The 22,835-nt window shown below is 44.4% G+C and overlaps 1 protein-coding gene across 2 annotated transcripts in view; it reads left to right on the top strand.

Moving 5' to 3' along the window:
* LOC126251493 (uncharacterized) overlaps positions 1-22,835 on the top strand; it is a 386,831-nt gene that overhangs the window by 99,717 nt on the left and 264,279 nt on the right. Inside the window, exon 1 of one of the 2 annotated variants that reach the window (XM_049951962.1) lies at positions 6,757-6,797. The exons of the other annotated variant lie outside the window; for it this stretch is intronic. Within the exon in view, the coding sequence (XP_049807919.1) occupies positions 6,772-6,797 (26 nt within the window). The 5' untranslated portion in view covers positions 6,757-6,771. Of the gene's footprint in view, positions 1-6,756; positions 6,798-22,835 lie in introns of those variants that run through there. 2 annotated transcript variants of the gene reach the window in all.

The following is a 22,835-nucleotide window of genomic DNA, read 5'->3' as shown; positions in this document are numbered from 1 at the left end:
ACGATCCTCATAAAACACCGATGATCTTCCTGAACGTGGGTAGTCACTAATGTCTGTCCAGTGGCGTTATCCCCGTACATGGTGCAAAATGTTACTGGCTGTCTCCGCTGCTCCCACCACTTAACTCCAGACAGAAGAATCCGACGGAAATGTTCGGACTTCTGCACTTGTTACTACATTTTTGAGCGCCCACAGTTCCACTCACAATCTCCAAATGACAATATGTAAATTCAAATAGCAACAGTGAACTACAAATAAAAAATGACAATCGATAAACCACCTCACCGCAACCGGAATACCAGCATGAAAAAAAAAATTGCTGTGACTTCCGCACCAACCAAATAGAACCATTGCGACTGTCCACATAAACCGGTCCAGGCGGTAGCAGCGACACCTGGCGAGGAATGAATGCTAGTCAGACACGCGCTCAGTGCATGCGGTATCAGTGTGTAGAATGGGGAAGGCGCTCGATGTATCTGAGTTTGACCAAGGGCAGTTTGTGATTGCCCGGAGACTCGGCACGAACATTTCCGAAACTGCACGACTTGTCGGGTGTTCGCGGAGTGCGTGGTGAGTATCTTAAACACGTGGCGAAACCAACGTGAAACCGCGTGCAGACGCCGTGGGACTCTGCGGCCACCCTTCATAACAGATGTCGGACGTCGTAGGCTGGGCAGCCTGGTAACACAGGACAGACGGCAAACTGTGGCGGAACTGACATCGAACTTTAATTGTGGACAGAGTACAATCGTGCCTGAACACACAGTGCGTCGAGCACTCCTAAAGCAGCCGACAACCGATGCATAAGCCAGTGAAAAGACCACGACATCTGCAACTAGGACGGAAATGGGCACTCGACCATCGACACTGGACGTTGGCGAACTGGCAGAGCGTTGCATGGTCTGATTAATCACTTCTTCATCATGCCGATGGGAGGGCGCGAATTTGTCGTTTTCCAGGGGAACAGCTTCTTGAAACCTGTAGTTCGGTACAGAGAGTAGCTGGCGGAGGCTCTATTATGCGCTGGGGAACATCCACGTGGGCATCTGTGGGTCCAGTGGAGCTTGTACAAGGCACCATGACGACCAAGGAGTATCGTACACTGGTTGAAGACCACGTACACCCCTTCATGTTTCCCGACGGCAGTGTCATTTTTCAGCAACGTAATGCGCTAGGCACAAGGCGAGGAGCGTGATGGAGTGGTTCGAGGAAGACGGTGGCGAATTACATTGGGTGTGCTGGCCCCCCAACTCGGTATGTCTCAACCCGATCAAACATATCTGGGATGTGACTGAAAGTGGTGTCAGAGCTAATCCCCCTGCTCCCCACAATTTACGGGAATTAGGTGACTTGTGTGCACAGATGTGCTGCAAACTCCCTCCAGTGACCTACCAAGGCCTCATTGCCGCCATGCCACGACGCGTCGTCGCTGTTGTCCGTACCAAAGATGGACATACCGGCTATATGGTGGGTGGTCAAACGCCCTGGCTGATCAGTATATATTGTTTTGGATGACGATCGCCATTACCGAAGACGCACGACAGAGAGTTGTCGGCTAGTCGCCAGTGGTCAGCCGTCCGCAACTTTAGCTCCTTCCTCAGCCTTGGCCTTGCGGGCCGGCCACCGCAGAATGAGTGGTGGGCCGCACGCTCCACAAATAGCGTCTGGCGCCGGGCGCCCGGCTAGCGTCGTTAGTGTAGGGTTGCGGCGCACTCATTAGCGTGGCTGCGCCAGGCTGCGCGCACCGGCTGAGTCACGGTGCCGGGAACGCCGCCGCTGGGACCTCTCCAAACAAGGGCAGCAGTTAGTGTCAGGCGCCGGGGTCGATCGCAGGGCGCTCAGGTGGTGGGTTCACCGGTGGGGATGACCTTCAGCTATCCTCACTGAAGATCAGGGGTAATTAAATGGCACGGACATTCTGATGACGGTGAGGACATAAGTGCCATAAACCAATTTACCACAAATTTCGCTCAGTGGAAGAGGGGTCAAAGTCACCGAACACGTTTCTCGTTTTATCCATATACAGGGTGGTCCATTGATCGTGACCGGGCCAAATAGCTCACGAGATAAGCGTCAAACGAAAAAACTACAAAGAACGAAACTTGTCTAGCTTGAAGGGGAAACCAGATGACGCTATGGTTGGCCCGCTAGATGGCGCTGCCATAGGTCAAACTGATAACAGCTGTGTTTTTTTAAATAGGAACCCCCATTTTTTATTACATATTCGTGTAGTACGTAAAGAAATATGAATGTTTTAGTTGAACCACTTTTTTCGCTTTGTGACAGATGGCGCTGTAATAGTCACAAACATATGGCTCACAATTTTAGACGAACAGTTGGTTCAAATGTTCAAACGCGTGGGACTTAACTGCTAAGGTCATCAGTCCCTAAGCTTACCCTAAGGACACACACACACACACACACACACACACACACACACACACACACACACACACACACACACACACACACGCGCGCGCGCTCGCCCGAGGGAGGACTCGAACCTGCGCCGGGACCAGCCGCACAGGAACAGTTGGTAACAGGTATGTTTTTTAAATTAAAATGCAGAACGTAGGTACGTTTGAACATTTTATTTCGGTTGTTCCAATGTCATACATGTATCGTTGTGAACATATCATTTCTGACAACGCATGCTGTTACAACGTGATTGCCTGTAAATACCACATTACGCAATAAATGCTCAAAATGATGTCCGTCACCTTCATTGCATTTGGCAATACATGTAACGACATTCCTCTCAACAGCGAGTAGTTCGCCCTCCGTAATGTTCGCACGTGCATTGATAATGCGCCTACGACGTATGTTGTCAGGCGTTGTCGGTGGATCACGATAGCAAATATCCTTCAACTTTCCTCGCAGAAACAAATCCAGGAACGTCAGATCCGGTGAACGTGCGGGCCATGGTATGGTGCTTCGTCGACCAATCCACCTGTCATGAAATATGAAATTCAATACCGCTTCAACCGCACGCGGAGCTATGTGCCGGACATCCATGATGATGGAAGTACATCGCCATTCCGTCATGCAGTGAAACATCTTGTAGTACAATCGGTAGAACATTATGTAGGAAATCAGCATACATTGCACCATTTAGATTGCCATCGGCCGGCCGGAGTGGCCGTGCGGTTCTAGGCGCTTCAGTCTGGAACTGCGTGACCACTACGGTCGCAGGTTCGAATCCTGCCTCGGGCATGGATGTGTGTGATGTCCTTAGGTTAGTTAGGTTTAATTAGTTTTAAGTTCTAGGCGACTGATGACCATAGATGTTAAGTCCCATAGTGCTCAGAGCCATTTGAACCATTTTTTTTATTGCCATCGATAAAATGGGAGCCAATTATCCTTCCTCTCATAATGCCGCACAGTACATTAACCCGCCAAGGTCGCTGATGTTCCACTTGCCCCAGCCATCGTGGATTTTCCGTAGCCCAGTAGTGCATATTAATCTGGTTTACGTTACAGCTGTTGGTGAATGACATTTCGTCGCTAAATAGAACGCGTGCAAAAAATCTGTCATCGTCCCGTAATTTCTCCGGTGCCCAGTGGCAGAACTGTACACGACGTTCAAAGTCGTCGCCACGCAATTCCTGGTGCATAGAAATATGGTACAGGTGCAGTCGATGTTGATGTCGGATTCTCAACACCGACGTTTTTGAGATTACCGATTTTGCGCCATTTGTCTGCTACTGATGTGCGGATTAGCCGCGACAGCAGCTAAAACACCTACTTGGGCATCATCATTTGTTGCAGGTCGTGGTTGACGTTTCACACGTGGCTGAACACTTCCTGTTTCCTTAAAACTATCAGGCGAACGGTCCGAACACTTGGATGTTATCGTCCAGGATACCGAGCAGCATACATAGCACACGCCCGTTGGGCATTTTGATCACAATAGCCATACATCAACACGATATTGACCTTTTCTGCAATTGGTAAACGGTCCATTTGAACACGGGTAATGTATCACGAAGCAAATACCGTCCGCACTGCCGGAATGTTACGTGATACCACGTACTTATACGTTTGTGACCATTACAGCGCCATCTATCACAAAGCGAAAAAAGTGGTCAACTAAAACATTCATATTTCTTTACGTACTACACGAATATTTAATAAAAAAATGGGGGTTCCTATTTAACAAAAAAAAAAAACGCAGTTGATATCCGTTTGACCTATGGCAGCGCCATCTAGCGGGCCAACTATAGCGCCATCTGGTTTCCCCCTTCAAGCTAGACGAGTTTCGTTCTTTGTAGTTTTTTCGTTTGACGCTTATTTCGTGAGATATTTGGCCCGGTCACTATACCCTGTATACTCCACCGGCGGTCAAAGTTTTCAAAGTAGTTTATACGCGTTTTAGAGAGTGAAGGGTTCAGCCAAAGCGGTGGCACAGTGGATAGCGTCGCGGCTTTACATTTTTGCGCGTCGCGTTCAAAAGCTCTTATTTTTATTTCTCACTTGCAAGTATCTACTCATATCAGGTGAAGATTGATCCATAAATGTTTTCTAGTGCACGTTAAAATAACGTTGTCCTTATTCGTCTACGTCTCGTTTGTCTAGTGAATGAATTAAGAAAAGAAAGAAAAAAAAAAGACTGGAAAAAATATTTGAAATTTTCTTCGGTAAAATTCTTCTAGTGGACAATCCGTTGCAAGCGCCACTTTTCGGAAAAGTGATCTGTTACGCGTGGTTTGCCGCGAAATTATTACCCACGCGTGAAACTCAGCAATGTTAATGGGTGTTTCTTTTCCGAGTGAGATTCATACGAAGAAATGTCACTCTAGGAAACCTGCCGTCGCACGATGCTCCTGGTGTTCTGAATTTCCATGTTTCGAATGTTTCTACGATCGGTATCATCCGAGAGAATGCACCAAATCTTCCTGAAGAATAATCGTAAGAATAAATTAACGTACGCACGTACACAAGATTGGAATATAAGAATATGAGAACTTAAAGAGACTGCAACCTCTGAAAATACCATACACACATGTATGACACTTCTTGCGAGATGTTGTTGATAAGAAGCATTCTTGTAGCAACCTTCTACGGACTTGGGCAGATAAATGAAAAAATAAATAAAAACAACAAGCAGGTTTCGAACGAGTTTCAAAAGCGCTTGGGCCACCATTTCAGCTGCGATTATTGCGCGGTTATGGCACCTACTTTACGTCCAAAAGGAGTAGATTCTCAGAAAATACACGGGTTTCCTTATTTTGACTCCTCTTCCACTTAGAAGTTTCTGGGAAATCGTGTTACGGCACTTGCCGTGTTCTCCTCTTGGGCACAGAATATGGACTGAGGGAAAACCAAAGGTAAACCACGCTATTGAGGAGTACCGGAAAATAGATCAGCATCAAATTTGGTGACCACGAAGTAGCCGAATTCAAGGACTTCTAGCACCCTGGGACCAAAGTAACTGATGACGGAAGAAGCAAGCAGGCCATGAAAACCAAACTAGCAAAGCAAAGAAGGTATTCATGGCCACAAGAAATCGAGGCTTGAGGAATTTTTGAGAATGTGCGTTCGGAGCACAGAATTGCGTGGAAGTGAATTGTGGACTGTGGAAAAACGACAAAAGAAAAGAATCGAAGCGTTTGGGGTGTGGTGTTACCGAAAGATGCTGAAAATTAAGCGGAATGTTAAGAATTCTGCAGAATCGACGAAGAAAGGATTATGTGGCATGCACGGACTAAAACGGGATAGGTTAGTGCAACAGGTATTAAGACATTTTCGTCAGACTACGTTCGTCTGCAAGGAGCTGGTTCGTATGTTCGCTAATATAAGGGTTAAATGTGCTGTTCCACGGACGCGCAGCACTCTAAACTTTGAAAAGGACCTCCGTCGTCACGAAGAAGAGAATGACAATGATTACTCGAAAAATTGCCCGTGCCATGGGCTGCTCTAGTGAACCCAGGTCAGAGCTCATCTTCTCAGCTCCATGCGTGCCATGAGGCGGAGATTGAAAGTGGCTTTATATTCAAATTTATTTTACATCCAAACTGTAAATTTCCGGACATTGGTTCATTACCGAAAATTATCTACTAGTCCCCTCTACAACCGCCGAAAGCCTCTGGAAGCCTGTGGAACTCTTGTATGCAAATACTTTAAGTACTGTATCAAATTTATAGAGTAAAAGTTTTGACAAACACACTGTCGTCAACAGTAATGGTTTTTTAAGAACTGGCATATTGTCAAATGGAAGCAGACGGCTTTATAAATGTTCATATAATAATTATGTCAAAATCACCTAATTACTCGTACTACAAATATTTGTATAACAGGTTTCAGAGTATTATTACTATTTTTGTGTGTAAAAAGAAATCCACAAAAAGGTTCGTCATGGTGTACAAATAGTACTTGAGCACGTAATGAAAATGTCGAAAATGGTTTAAAAATGTCAACAAAGACACATCATGCCGCCGCATGCTAAAAGGGGCTGACAAAAAAATGTTTTTGATGTCTGTAAAGACGCGAAAGTTTCCATGCAGAGACCTGGGCCATATAAGTATTGGCGCAGGCGAGGCTGCGCCAGAGGACAAGGGCAGTGAGTGAGTCAGGCTGACCCGGAGCCAGCGGAGCGCTATTTCAGATCTCTGGGCGCCCACAGCACAGCTCAGCACCGCCACCGCGAATACTTCACAGTTTTATCACTTGTGCTCTCTGGTCGCGGAGTGCTGCCAGCTCCCGCTGTCTCTACCCGCCACCACGGAAGGTCGCGGGCTCGAATTTCCTGGCGCCGGCCGAGGAGGCTCAGGCATGGAGACACCGCCTGACGTCACCAGGTGCGTGGATCATCTCTCTGGACACCAGGCCTGGCTTAGCTTTGCCGTCCTTTTCCTCGGATCACGTTAGGCGAATTCAGGGGCTTAGCTTCAAAAAGTATATGGCTCATGATTTCGCCAGTTATTGTCAAAATACAGGATCGCGGAGACGAAGGTCACAAGTGGATTTGGAGCTGATTTTATTTATTTTTTATTTACACGTCAAGTTCCGTAGGATCAAATTGAGGAGCAAATTTCCAAGGTCATGGAACATGTCAGTATGTGAATTACAAATAAAAGTAATAACAGTCCATCTGTTTAAGCAAACGCAGTCAACAATACAACAAGAACCAGCTTAATTTGTCAAGGAACGCCTCGACAGCGTAGGAGGAGTGGCCCATGAGGAAACTCTTTAAGTTTCGATTGGAAAGCGCGTGGATTACTACAAAGTTTTTTGAATTCTTGTGTTCTCTTATTCAAAATGGATACAGCAGTATACTGCACACCTTTCTGCACAAGAGTCAAGGAAGTGCGATCCAAATGCAGAATGGATTTCTGCCTAGTATTGACTTAGTGTAAGCTGCTAATTCTTGGGAATAAGCTGTATTGTTAACAAGAAACGACGGTAAAGAATAAATATATTGAGAGGCCAATGTTATAAAACCAATACTAGTGAACAGGGGTCGACAAGAGGTTCGCGAACTTACACCACTTATTGCCCGAACTACCCGTTTCTGAGACAAAAATGTCTTTTGTGAATCGGAAGAGTTACCCCAAAATATGATACCATACGAAGCGGATGAAAATAAGCAAAGTAGACTAATCTTCGTGTCGAACGATCACTTACTTCAGATACCGTTCGAATAGTAAAAATGGGGGCATTGAGTGTTCGAACAAGATGCTGAACTTGGGCTTTCCACGACAGTTTACTATCTGTCTGAACACCTAGAAATCTAAATTGTTCAGTTTCACTAATCATATGCCCGTTCTGTAAAATTAAAAGGTCGGGTTTTGTTCAAGTGTGTGCTACAAACTGTAAAAACGTACTTTGATTTAGCGTTAGTTTATTATCTACAAGCCATGAACTTACGTCATGAACTGCACTATTTCAAACTGCGCCGATGTTGCACACATCATCATTTGCTACGAAGCTAGTGTCATCAGCAATCAGAAATATTTTAGAGTTACCCGTAATACTAGAGGACATATCATTTATATAAATAAGGAACAGGAGTGGCCCCTACACCGATCCCTGGGGTACCTCCACTTGACTGTACCCCACTCAGACCTCACATCACAGCCATTCTCAACATTGTGAATAATGACCTTTTGCTGTCAACACTAAGGTAAGAGGTGAACCAGTTGTGAGCTACTCCCCGTATTTTGTACTGGCCCAACTTCTGGAGCAATATTTTGTGAACAACACAATCAAATGCCTTAGTTAAATAAAAAAATATGCCTAGTGTTCGAAACCTTTTGTTTAACCTATCCAGTACCTCACAGAGAAAAGAGAGTATAGCATTTTCAGTTGTTAAAAGACTTCTAAAGCCAAACTGTACCTTTGATAGCGAATCATGTGATATAAAATGATCAGTTATCCTTACGTATACAGCCTTTTCAACAACTTTAGCAAACACTGATGGCATAGAAATAGGTCTAAAATTGCCTACATTATCCTTTTCTCCCTTTTTATAAAGCGGCTTTACTACTGAGTACTTTAATCGTTCAGGAAACTGACCATTCCTAAAGGAGAAATTATAAATATGGCTAAATACAGAGCTAAAATGTGCAGCACAGTACTTCAATATTCTGCTGGGTACTCCATCATATCCTTGATTGTCCTTAGTCTTCAGTGACTTAATTATTGACTCAGTCTCCCCCTTGTCTGTATCACAGAGGAGTGTTTCAGACATCAATCTCGGAAAGGCATTTGCCAAGAAAGTTATATGATTCCCTGTAGAAACTAAATTTTCATTTTATTCACCAGCAGAGATTGTTAAATACTGTACATATATTTGATTTATCAGTAACAGAAATATTTTTGCTAGGAACTGACTTTATATCGTCGACCTTGTGCTGCTCACCAGACACTTCCTTCACAACTGACCATAAGGTTTTAATTTTATCCTGTGCATTAGCCCTTCTATTTGCATACCAAATGCTCTTTGCCTTCCTAATAACATTTTAAGCACCTTACAATACTGTTTGTAATGGGCTACTGTAGCTTGATTGTGACTACTACTAACATTTTGATATAATTCCCTCTTTGTTCTACATCATATCCTTATCCCACTAGTCAGCCACGCAAGCTGGCTTTTAGTGCCAGTACCGCGTTTAGAACGTTCTAATGGAAAGCAACTATCAAAGGTCATGAGAAACGTATTAAGGAAAGCGTTATATTTATAATCTATGTTATTGGCACTCTACACATCCTGCCACTCTGGTTCGTTGACAAGGTTTAAACAACTCTATTGCTGTTGGATTAACTTTTCTAAATAGTTTGTAATTATATGGAACATTTGTTTGAGTGGAAAAGCCTTTAGTGTTAAAATTTGTGCATCATGGTCTAAAAGGCCATTCACCCTTTTACTAACAGAATGCCCATCTAGTAATGAAGAATGAACAAAAATACTGTGTATGACTATGCTACTGTTCCCCTGCACCCTAGTTGGAAAAAACACAATCTGCGCCAGATCATATGAATTTAGCTCTACCAGCATCCTTTTTCGTGCATCATCATCTACAAAATTAATATTGAAGTCACCACTTATAACTAATTTCTGGTAGTTCCTACAAAGTGAATCAAGAACTTTCTCAAGCTTGAGCAGAAATGCTCTGAAGTCAGAGTTAGGGGATCTATAAACTTTGTTCCTTTCTCCCTTTATACCGTCCTCTATTTCCATATTCATCGTTTTCTCCCTTTCTTCGCGCGTTCCTTCCTTCCTTCGTTCCTCTTTTTCGTTTTCTCCCTTTCTTTCATCCTTTACCCGTTCCTACCCTTTGGCCATTCCTAGGCCGTTCCGGACATTTATTGCCAGTATAGACGTTGGCTAGAGATGTGCTGCTTGTTCAGAATGAATCTGCAGTGAAACATAATGTCTCAGAGTGTATGTGATGATATCAGTTACACAATACTACGTAACTTCGGGTCACCTCAATGCATTGAAAGACTGTCTTCCTGTACTTCGATTATTTGGATTTTTTTTTTTTTGTCCTGATCTTGGTGAATAAAGTCTAGATCGTAAGTAGGACAAACTGATAAGAGCTTTTATATTTATTGTGATTTACATCAGTGATGTGTTACATGATTACTCTCCTGTGGGATATGCTGTGAAGTGTGTGCAAGTGGATGGAAAAAAATTAACAGCAGACAGTGTAATTAAACGTTAGCCATCCTGTAAAAGATTTTCTGTAATCACTTTTGTGTGGAAAAAACTTGTGCATAATTCAGTCTTCAACGGGATTTCTTGAGTCGGCAGCACATACCAGTAGTACATAATTTAATGGAAAAAATTGGTATTGATCATATTGGTAAGTAGGTACATGGGAAAATTTTGGTCTGGCGAATGAAATTTGAAACTTAATTACCACTTCTGCTGCTGAGAATGTAACTCTGTCCTTCTGCGTGCTGTCAAGCGCATGAGATAGGAGCAAAGAATTATCATTTTAAGTGCGCGATGAAAACCTTTTTATTCACTATGGAATGAGAAGTGGCCCTGGGCGCTGCGCCAGTAGCGCAGGCCAGTTGGAACCGATTGTTCGCTGCTGCTGATCATACGTGCGTGGCTCAGGCTTTCTTAATCTGTTTTAAAGTACCTCACTGCAGCCGTGCGTATTTCATTCGCTGTCGCGAAAACTTCCTGCACGGCTTACTTATAATGTATGCCTGCCACGAAGAAAAGTTACATTTTGTCGACCGTCCTACGGCCTTGAGACAAGCGTTGACATAGTACGGTACAGAATACCTCTGTGTTTGTCACTTGTCCAAAAATTTGTTGCAAGCATTGGGATTATTTTCCTGCTCATGAAACGACGCGACGCAGTCATGTTTCGATTCATGAGGGTCAGCAACTGATAAAAAAAAAGGGGCCCCCGGGTCGTCCCAAGGTCGCGATGGCGGCGTCACTGTCCCGCCGAGATAATTTGTCCTTTTAGGACAATTATCTTAAGGGGGGTGATTTGGAGCTCAACACATCATGTCCTCTGAACCGATAACGTCGACATCTACGAGCAGCAGCAGCAAGTGTGTGTGTGTAACCTTCTTTCAAGATGTATACTGTAATCTTCGACTGTCAAGGCTTCAAGACATGTGCGAATGAATTTGTTCCTAAGGACTTAGCATTCCAAATGCTGTGCGATGATGGAACAGTGTTTGCCTCTGGAAGTTACATTCTTCAATGTACAACACCGTATTACAAACTTATTTTCCTGCTCGAATGAAGTAAAGAAAATGTACGTAACAACACAGGCAATTGAAATCCATCAGCACTGAAGGTACCTCGTTACGCTGTTAAAAGTGGTTCAAATGGCTCTGAGCACTATGGGACTTAACATCGGAGGTCATCAGTCCCCTAGAACTTAGAACTACTTAAACCTAACTAACCTAAGGACATCACACACATACATGCCCAAGGTAGGATTCGAACCTGTGACCGTAGCGGTCACGCGGTTCCAAACTGAAGCGCTTAGAACCGCACGGCCACAACGGCCGGCGTTAAAAGTGGTATACAGAAGCAACGATAACCACGATTGGCGTGCATGTAAATCCAAACAAATTTGAAAACACAACTAAGAGTCCTTTTCTAAAGCTAAATGTATACTCCTTATGCCAGATTAGGGTGTGTAACGGGAGGTGGTTCTGGTATTAATGTCATTTACTCTCTTTCCCGTTCATTTCGCGCGTAGTATGTAAGAGAAGAAACTACCCATAAGTTTGCATATGAGACCTGATTTCTGAGATTTTCCCATGGTGCTCGTCTCGTGTAGGTATGTTGCCTTACTCTTCTCGGGACTCAGTACTATCTGAATTTTCGTAAGAATCCTTTTCTTCATCGTATAATGCTTCTTTTGTAGAGTCTGGCACTGAAGTTTGACTAGCTTCTTCTTAACGAGCGTTTTGTAAACTACTACTTTCATGGCCAAATTACATTTCCTTACAATTCTTCTAGTGAATCTTAGCTTTTCCTTTTTTGTGGAATTGTTACACTTTAGGTCACTCCGAAGGAACAGTCCAGATATTTTTCGGTGGTTTACCCAGCAACTTATCGCTACCTGTGCAATGGAAATGCAGTGGTTTTTTTTGGCTTATTCACACTCAGTACGTTTATTTACGCCCCATCCCGCGTCGATCCTCTGCTGGTTATGTATTTATGTATAGTATTATGACATACCATCTTTTTTGTACATAAAAGTATCATTCGGAAAGAGCTGCATGGATTTTTTTACCTCACCCGCAGCTTCGTTTATATATACTCTTTTGGAGAATTCCCAAACTTCCTTTTACTTCTGATAATCTAGCTTCCATCAATAACGAGGTGTTGTGCTATGTGCGTTACGAAGTTCTCAATCCGTCATAAAATTGGTTCGATACTACGAAAGCTCGCATTTTGTTGACTGTGTGACTATGCGTAAATTATCGAATGCCTTCTGGAAATCAGGGAAGAGGACGCCATCGTGCTCGCCTTTATTACGGCCGTCTGGATCTTTCAGACGAACGGATGGTGCTGTCTGCTGACGCTTCGGGTGCAAGTAATTTACATCGCGTTGCGTGTACCTATTTGTCGTTGAGTTCGTGATTCTCTTTTGTCAGTTTTATATTTTTAAGACCACGCGGTAGCGGATTTCGTTGACCACTTTTGCAGCGTGGGAATGGGAAGGAAGGAGAAAGAAGAAAGAAGGTTACACGTCCCGTCGACGGCGAGGTCATTAGAGACCGGGCACAAGCTCGGATTGGGGAAGAAAGAGGGATCGTGCGTGCCGTGCTCCTTTCAAAGGAACCATTGTCTTGCGGGATATCGAGGTATCATAGGGACATAAATCTAGATCACCGGATTGATATTTGAGCGACGTTCTGTAATCTGCTGCCAGGAAAGGTCGAGGCAAGGTCCACTGATTTCCACCCGCCCCCACCTCTCCCCCGCTTCCCGCCGATCGAATTCTGCAACTTGCCCGGCACTTAGAAGAGCTGAAGGCTCTTGCGTGGTCTTCTGCTTTATACCAACTAGTGGAAATGATCGAAGAAAAACTGTAATGCCAAAGTTCTTTTCTTCGTGGCACATTCATAACTTTTTTACGTATCGCTACCCTGAAAACATGAAAACAAAATTACAAACACAGAGATTAAACGTATCTCTTCTACTTGACAGAGCATACTTAAAAAATAAGCATAAAATAAAATAGGTCCCATTCCTGTGGATCACCATATGGTACGTGCAATGCACTTACGACTATGCACGTATTTTGTTCTAGTCGCGCGCGTCCTGTATATGATAGTTGAAGCAACGAAAACGGTTGCCCATTGGAAGATATATGAGCATTATCAAATTTTGTATGAAGTAAGGACAAAGGATAGAGTATGCGTCATAAATAACTTACTTAATAACAAAAATGTTAGAGCTCACAGTACGTAACGTGATTTTTGATGTTAGGGCAGGGTATGCACCATAAAACAGGGAAAGACAGGATTTAAACTTTAAAAACAACTAGAATCATTACAGTATGCTTGTTAAAGAGGGCATATTGTAGAACGTTATGTCGGCAATCGGTGGCGCTTTCCTTCCGGTAGCATTATGTTAATTTGCGTTGCTGCTCATTTGCGTGGCTCCCTCGAAACATCTCAGACAGGGCCTTGCAGCACTTCAGTATCGGCACCGGCCAACTCCAGCAGAAATAAGCAAGACATGTCTCAGCCTAACACATCATCGTAAATATGAAACTGACGCTTAGTCGCAAAATCGGTTTCGTCATTAAGCTGACTGGCACGTTTCTTTTTGCAACGTAGATCTCTTTTTCTTCTAAACCATCATCCCCATTTGCCCTTCAGTTGTCTGTATGCAATTTTTGCTTACCATAATACCACCCTAATGGACTAAGGAAGTTAGTCGAAGGGGTCATCCAGTCGGGACTTCTCGGAGTGCTGGTAGACGGTCAATCACAGGGAGCTTTTGCGCTGGACGAGGTCTCACGGGATCGAGGCAAGCCGTGACTGATGGCCGAGCGCACCAACCCCGGTCAAAAAGCATGATAACCAAGGTCCCGCGATCATAGTTAAAAGTAAATCGTGTTTAAAATGTTTCTGCAGTGCACCAACGTTAATCGCTGGTCAGCAAACCGTCGTCAGCCAACCGTGCATTTGACCGCGGTAAACTCTGTACATTGCAATGGAACGTGCCCTGGCGACGCAAAGATGTTAGTGAATATGAAATTACACAGATAATCGCTGGTGAGTTAATTCCTTATCACATTCTCTCTTTGCTGTGTTTTCCGTGGACAAGCACAAGTGTGTATAAGTACCTCTGTACCTATTACTGCTGTCGTGCACAGAGCCCGGCCATCGAGCTACAGTATCTCTTATTAACAAACTGTGATCACTAATGGTTTGACAGTTAAAGGAAAAATATGATTTCCTATTGCGGAAAAGTTCCGCATTATGTCCTTCGGGAGACTGAATTCTTATAGGGGTACAATCCCATATACCAAGAACACCAGCAAATCGGTCCAGTTGACTAAAACCATAAATCACAGAGCGCACTTCCTCTAAGAAGTTTTATAAAGCGAGGAGACATTGATGCTATGGTGTCCGACACATCACTGATGATTGGTTGTGCTGTTGTACGATGTATATTACTGTTGTCCCCAATGAGAATGTTGAATGCACCTGTTGCCTATGCCCTTAAAGTAATCAAAAGTCTGTTCATCGACGAAATAGGGTTATTCCGATCAGTAGGAAATTCTAACCTATCATTAATTTGGTTTAATAACCACCACATAGTTTCTTTTGACAGACAAAATCTCTCTTCAAACTTCCTGTCACCATAATCTTCAAAAGGTTTTTCCGTTCCCACAATCACTCCAACACGGTTTCGGCCACGATGTAAATGGTCAAGGTATAACAATTCTTCCTGAAAGCCATCCATAACATCAAAACGTGCCGCCATCTTAATAGCTTATGCTTGTGAAACCGCGGTTAAGTCGAGAAAACCAGGAAAGAGCCTCGGTTAAATATAACCGCGGTCGATTCCCTGGTTTCACTTAGATCGATGTTGGTGCCCCAGAATTTCGCGTTGAACAGGATTATACAGGGTGTTACAAAAAGGTACGGCCAAACTTTCAGGAAACATTCCTCACACACAAAGAAAGAAAATATGTTATGTGGACATGTGTCCGGAAACGCTTACTTTCCATGTTAGAGCTCATTTTATTACTTCTCTTCAAATCACATTAATCATGGAATGGAAACACACAGCAACAGAACGTACCAGCGTGACTTCAAACACTTTGTTAGAGGGAATGTTCAAAATGTCATATGTTAGCGAGGATACATGCAGCTACCCTCCGTCGCATGGAATCCCTGATGCGCTGATGCAGCCCTGGAAATGGCGTATTGTATCACAGCCGTCCACAATACGATCATGAAGAGTCTCTACATTTGGTACCGGGGTTGCGTAGACAAGAGCTTTCAAATGCCCCCATAAATGAAAGTCAAGAGGGTTGCGGTCAGGAGAGTGTGGAGGCCATGGAATTGGTCCGCCTCTACCAATCCATCGGTCACCGAATCTGTTGTTGAGAAGCGTACGAACACTTCGACTGAAATGTGCAGGAGCTCCATCGTGCATGAACCACATGTACTGTCGTACTTGTAAAGGCACATGTTCTAGGAGCACAGGTAGAGTATCCCGTATGAAATCATGATAACGCGCTCCATTGAGCGTAGGTGGAAGAACATACTGACGAAACTAAAATGAGCTCTAACATGGAAATTAAGCGTTTCCGGACACATGTCCACATAACATCTTTTCTTTGTGTGTGAGGAATGTTTCCTGAAAGTTTGGCCGTACCTTTTTGTATCATCCTGTATATCGATTTAATCGCGGTTAACTGTTAATCGAGATTGGTGCACTCGGCCATTAGTGAGCAGGTAGTGTCCAGGAGTTCAAAACGCATATATCACAGAGCAAACTCACTGGGCGCACTTTTGATATATTCCGAACGCGAGCGTTGTGCGTTAACCACTGCTCCACCTCGCTATTTGTATGTGTGAACGGTAGATGCGCGGCGACCTTTGCAGTGTTATCGGGGGCTGGGCCTGGAGAAATCGCGAGCTTAGCAGGCTAGAAGCGCGCGGTTAGTTTTTCCCGGGCCGGAGAAAGTGAAATGTCGGCCGGGGCGGCGGACGGCAGGTGCTCTGTGCTCGCCTCGCCTTCCGCGTCGTGACCGCCTCCCACGCCAGACACCTTGCTGCTCGCCAGACGACGCCCTCCCTCCGGCGCTGGCCAGCCTTATCCAGGGAGGCTTACTGCGCCGTCTCTCCGAAACACACACGCTGAGTCCTTTCGCAGATTCCCACGGACGATTGTTTCCGCCATCCTTTTCGGGTTGAACTGGTGCTGTATACAGACACACACAGAATCGGATGCTATATCAAACACAGAAAGCGAAAACGACATTAACATTCACACATAGTAAAAGTAAGCTAAGTTTCTTTCTTTCTTTCTTTGCTTGCGCCTTTGTCCCGCAATGACGCAGGGTCGGCATGGTTAATAGGATTTGGCAAGGTTAAGTTAAGGGGTGGCCGGATGCCGTTCCTGCCGCCACCCCGTACCCCCCCGGGACGAAATTAGTGTACCCCAACTGTCCGTGTCTAGAGTAATCCATGGAATAGCGGGAATGTGTTCAGATGTCTTCGAGCTGTGGAACTGAGGCGGGACGTGGGGACCAGCCCGGTTTGGTTCAAATTACTCTGAGCACTATGAGACTTAACTGCTGTGGTCATCAGTCCCCTAGAACTTAGAACTACTTAAACCTAACTAACCTAAGGACATCACACACATCCATGCCCGAGGCAGGATTCGAACCTGCGACTGTAGCGGTCACGCAGCTCCAGACTGTAGCACCCAGAACCACACGGCCACTCAGGCCGGCCGGACCAGCCCGGTATTCACCTAGTGGGATGTGGAAAACCGCCTAAAAACCACATCCAGGCTGGCCGGCACACCGACCCGAGTCCAGGAAGCCGCGCATTAATGCTCTCGGCTAACCTGGCGGGTCAGTAAAAGTAAGCTAAGGTTCTACAAGACTAAATGGAATCAATCTGAAAATGTAACTCCCTATGTAGCTGTTTGTTATACCATTTCATCTAACACTATATGAAGATGCGACATTTCTTCTTCTTTCGCTGCATCAGGTGTGACTGGCTTGAAGTCTTACCGAGCCCTCGCACCTGATGCAGTAGTCTGTGACATTTTAAATCAACTCCCAATCTCCTCTGTTACCTTAACTTCGGAAACACATTGTAACATAACAAATCAATACATTAAATTATTATCGCTGTCGAGACAACACACTTTTAACAGACATAACTATACTCATAGAAGGTATAAAGGGAAGAACTGTCATATATCTAAGTCAGATTGCCATCTCTTGTTCTTCCATTAAATAACTTTTTACTTTAATTTAAAATATATCCACAAAATTGTATATGTACTTTGTACTTTTCACATTTTTTATTTCTTGTTTTTATTTTATCCTTTTGTAAAATTTTCAAAAAAACGCACTAGTAATAAAACGGAATTTGTATCACATAACATGTGAAATCGCGCAATGTACGACTTGCTATGTAACAACAGGCAGCAGGTCTTTAGTAACAGGCAGCAGGTCTTTAGTAACAGGCAGCAGGTCTTTAGTAACAGGCAGCAGGTCTTTAGTAACAGGCAGCAGGTCTTTAGTAACAGGCAGCAGGTCTTTAGTAACAGGCAGCAGGTCTTTAGTAACAGGCAGCAGGTCTTTAGTAACAGGCAGCAGGTCTTTAGTAACAGGCAGCAGGTCTTTAGTAACAGGCAGCAGGTCTTTAGTAACAGGCAGCAGGTCTTTAGTAACAGGCAGCAGGTCTTTACTTGAGAAATAAAATCTATACAGGACAATTGGAAGGTTCACGAAACATTTTAAAAAAGTGGTATAGGTAAATGGTTAAAAATAATGTAAACAAATGATACAGTACCTAGAAGACAAACTCTCAAAGCTTTTTTTTTTCCGAAATGTGGTACTGAGTGTGCAAAGAGGTTTCTGCGGCACGTTTCACAAGACATCGATAGTTAACAACTGTTCCCCTCACACAGAACTTTTTTCTTTTTCTTTTTTTTCAGTGGTTTATTGGTTATTTTTGTTCTGCATCTTCACAAAGTTCCATTCTTGTACGATCACTCGTTTATCATGCAGGCCCTCTCAAATAGCGGAGGTTTAATTACAACCACCCTGTACATCTACATCCGTAGCCTGCAGCTACTGTCAGGTGCAGGGCCCAGGTTACTTCCCATTGTACCACATGTTACGGTTTCTTCCCGTTCCATTCACGTTCGAAGCGCGGTAAGTATGACTGCTTAAAAGCCTCTTTGTGCACCATAGTTAAGAGTAGTCTAATCTTGTCTTTGCTGTCCGTATTGGAGAGATACGTAGCGAGTTGCGTGGTATGTATCTAGATTCATTATTTAACACGAATTCCTGAAACTTTTAAATAGGTTTCGTGGGATAGCTTACGTCTGTCCTAAAGCGTCCGGCAGTTCAGTATCTCTCTGACTCTCCCGCGGGTCAGACAAACGTGTGGCATTTGTCGCTGCCCTTCTTTGTTTGTGCACACTTGAGCAACATGCTAGTGTTGCTCAAATCACATTTAACATTTTTCGTCATTTCTCTTGTTCGACGCCTGACGTCCAGTGAAGCGTACTGACAGGAGCGCCTCCGTCATCGCCAGTGTCAGGTTTGCCCCGTTGCTCATCTCCCGCGGTGGCCTGAATCAGCGGCTCGGAGAAACGTGTGCAGTGCGGCGGTTGCGCCACCGGCCGGTGCGCGGGCTCTCGCCTCATCGCGATGCCGCTCCGTCCCTCCTCTTGTCTTCTGCCGCCTCGCCGGGCGGGCCATTGCCGGCGGAGTACTTTCGCCCAGAAGGTCGTCGGCCGGCGCTGCCGCTGCCGCGGCAAGTGCAGCGCCAAATGGCAGCGGCGTGTGCGCTCGATGGCCACCCACCGTGACCGATCAGCTCTCTCCTCTCCCCTCCCTGCCCATACTGTGCTGTGCTGTACCAGCAGCACGCGACTGGCGCGGGCGCGTGCCCTGTTCGCTCTGTAGCTCAAAAACAGCAGCGGTCTCGAGTTCGCTCACCGAGCGTGGTGGCGCGAGGGTGACGCTCCGTACTTGCATGTAGGAGGGCCGCGATGGAAATGAAGGTCAGGGTCATTCTGATTTAGGTTTCCCGTGCTTTGTTATATCATTTAGGGCAATTTTCGAGATGTTTCGTTTGAAAAGGACACTGTCGTCAACGACGTCGTTGACGTAACATTAACCCCTTGCCTCCCTTGTTTGAACACGTCCCAAAAAACGTTGTTCCTTACAAACGGTTTGTAATCAAATCAGGAACCCACACTATCGATTATTTAAACAATTAAACTTTCGCGTATACAACAGCTTCGAAAGTAGAATTACTTTACAAATGAGTTAATATACACTACTGGCCATTAAAATTGCCACACCAAGAAGAAATGCAGATGATAAACGGGCATTCATTCGACAAATATATTGTACTACAACTGACATGTGATTACATTTTCACGCAATTTGGGTGCACAGATCCTGAGAAATCATTACCCAGAACAACCACCTCTGGCCGTAATAACGGCCTTCATAAGCCTGGGCATCTACTCAGAGCTTGGATCATGTGTACAGGTACAGCTGCCCATGCAGCTTCAACACGATACCACAGTTCATCAAGAGTAGTGACGGGCGTATTGTGACGAGCCAGTTGATCGGCCACCATTGACCAGACGTTTTCAGTTGGTGAGAGATCTGGAGAATGTGCTGGCCAGAGCAGCAGTCGAACATTTTCTGTATCCAGAAAGGCCCGTACAGGACCTGCAATATGCGGTCTGCATTATCCTGCTGAATTGTAGGGTTTCGCAGGGATCGAATGAAGGGTAGAACCACGGTTGGTAACACATCTGAAATGTAACGTCCACTGTTCAAAGTGCCGTCAATGCGAACATTAGGTGACCGAGACGAGTAACCAATGGCACCCATACCATCGCGCCAGGTGATACGCCAGTATAGCGATAAGGAATACACCCTTCCAATGTGCGTTCACGACGATGTCGCCAAACACGGACGCGACCGTCATGATGCTGTAAACAGAACCTGCATTCATCCGAAAAAATGACGTTTTGTCATTCGTGCACTCAGGTTCGTCGTTGAGTACACCATCTCAGGCGCTCCTGTCTGTGATGCAGCGTCAAGGGTAACCGCAGCCATGGTCTCTTAGCTGATAGTCAATGGTGCTGCAAACGTCGACGAACTATTTGTGGAGAGGGTTGTTGTATTGCAAACGTCCCCATTTGTTGACTCAGGGATCGAGACGTGGCTGCACGATCCGTTACACCCATGCGAATAAGATGACTGTCATCTCGACTGCTAGTGACACGAGGCCGTTGGGATCCAGCACGGCGTTCCGTATTACCCTCCTGAACTCACCGATTCCATATTCTGCTAACAGTCATTGGATCTCGACCAACACGAGCAGCAATGTCACTCTACGACAAACCGCAATCGTGATAGGCTACAATCCGACATTTATCAAAGTCGGAAAGGTGATGGTACGCATTTCTCCTCGTTACACGAGGCATCACAACAGCGTTTCACCAGGCAACGCCGGTAAACCGCTGTTTATATATGAGAAATCGGTTGGAAACTTTCCTCATGTCAGCACGTTGTAGGTGGCGCCAACCTTGTGTGAATGCTCTGAAAAGCTAATCATTTGCATATCACAGCACCTGTCGGTTAAATTTAGCGTCTGTAGCACGTCATCTTTGTGGTGTAGCAATTTTAATGTCCAGTAGTGTACCAAATGCTTGACATTAAGGGGGGTAGGATGTCAAACTGACGGACTTGGAGCAGGAGAGGCACCATAGGACATTTTAATTTCCACTGTCTATACTTTTACAAATAAATTCTTAATTGTCAGCATGACCAGGAAGCATTCAGGATTCACACTCATAGCAATGGAAGTTGAAAAACATAACAAAATAAATTTTTATTTACATGTGAAATTTAGTCCTTTTTTCAACTTGATGTTGGCTGCATTCATTGCTGTAAGCACACTTTTCTTCGCAGGTAAGAGATTCTTCGATGATTTTTGCACAGCATGCGAACCATCCTTGCAGGTGTATGGCACTCTAGAATTTAATTTATGAAAAGTTCTCTGCCTCGTGATGACTGGGTGTTGTGTGCTGTCCTTTGGTTAGTTAGGTTTAAGTAGTTCTAAGTTATAGGGGACTGATGACCATAGATGTTAAGTCGCATAGTGCTCAGAGCCATTTTTTTAATTTATGAAAAAATGAATGAACTGTTACATTCTAAACTTCATGTTTAGAAAAAACTCAAATTTTATAGTTAATCATCTCAATTTGTACCACAGTTTTAATATATTTGGAAAATTCTAGACTTTCATCCACATCTAAGTATGGTTTCTATGCTGTGAAAAATTAATCAAAGAATCTCTCTTACTTATGAAGAAAAGTGTACCTACAGCAACAAATGCATCCAATAGTAAGTGAAAAAATATTTCACACGTAAAATTTTTTATTGTTTATGCTGGCAAAGTTTTATGAATTTGTTTGTAAAAGTATAGACAGTGGAAATTAAGATGCTCTGTCGTGCCTCTCCTGCCCCAAGTCGGCCCTTTTGACGTCATATCTCCTTTAATTATATGCAGTCTTTATAGCTGAAAAGGAAAAAATCCTAAGTATGTTGGTTTGACTACTTTCGGATTATTCAGCCATGCAATAACGAAAAGATAGGAAAGATTTGAAGTTATGTTTAGCGTTTGTCGCTAAGTGCTCTCAGTCTCAAATGCTGAATATAGTCTATGATTTCCGCGCCGTGTGTTAGCTGCCTCAACTCCAATCCACATTTCGCGAACGAGAAGTCTCTTCACTCTCGACGGGTGACTGTGTGGTGTGCAATGTCCAGTCACGGAATAATTGGTACGGTTTTCCTTGATGACATGGTGACTACCTAACGGTACGTGAAGGTTTTCGAAGACGGTTTCATCCCCATTATCCAAAGTGACGCTGATCCGACAAGATATGGTTCATGCAAAACTGAGCTCGACCTCATCGAAGCAAGAGAGTGTTTGATATCCTGAGGGAGCAATTTGGGGACCGCATTCTGGCTCTGGGGTACCGAAAAGCCACTGGCATGGGCCTCGATTCGCCGACCTGTTCTCCGGATCTGAACACATGCGACTCGTTTTCGTGGGGCTATATTAAAGACAAGCAATAACTCCAAAAAGATTGATGAGCAGAAAACAGCCATTCAGGAGGTCGTCGACAGCCTCGATGTACCGACACTTCAGATGGTCATGTAGAATTTTGCTATTCGTCTGCGCCACTTCATAGCCAAGGATGGTAGGCATAACGAACGTGTCATAACCTAAATCCGAATATCTGTAGTGTCGTTTACATGTTGAATAAAGTGTACACACGCCATAGTTTGTAACTAATTTAAGATTTTTTCATATAGTTCAATAATTGTCACCCTATACCTTTTAATGTGTAGATTATGGCAGCACTTCATATTTTTAAATTCCGTCAACAATTAATGTGGAGTAGAGAAATTCACATTCCTGTTGCCATCGAAGTCGCTAGATCGGCAACCTGCAAGTGGGATCGGTTACTGGGTGATAGTTTTATCCGTTTACTAATGTAGATTGTCTGTCCGTGGAATGGCATCTCAGCTGTACGACTGTATTCATGTTTTCAGGCTAGCGAAACTAAAGTATATGTAGTGTTCCGTGTGAAC

Source organism: Schistocerca nitens, chromosome 4 (assembly GCF_023898315.1).
Source record: "Schistocerca nitens isolate TAMUIC-IGC-003100 chromosome 4, iqSchNite1.1, whole genome shotgun sequence".
In the NCBI taxonomy this organism is placed as follows: Eukaryota; Metazoa; Arthropoda; class Insecta; order Orthoptera; family Acrididae; genus Schistocerca; species Schistocerca nitens.
The sequence above is the reverse complement of the archived record's forward strand: the minus strand, read 5'-3'. Positions and strand labels throughout refer to the sequence as shown.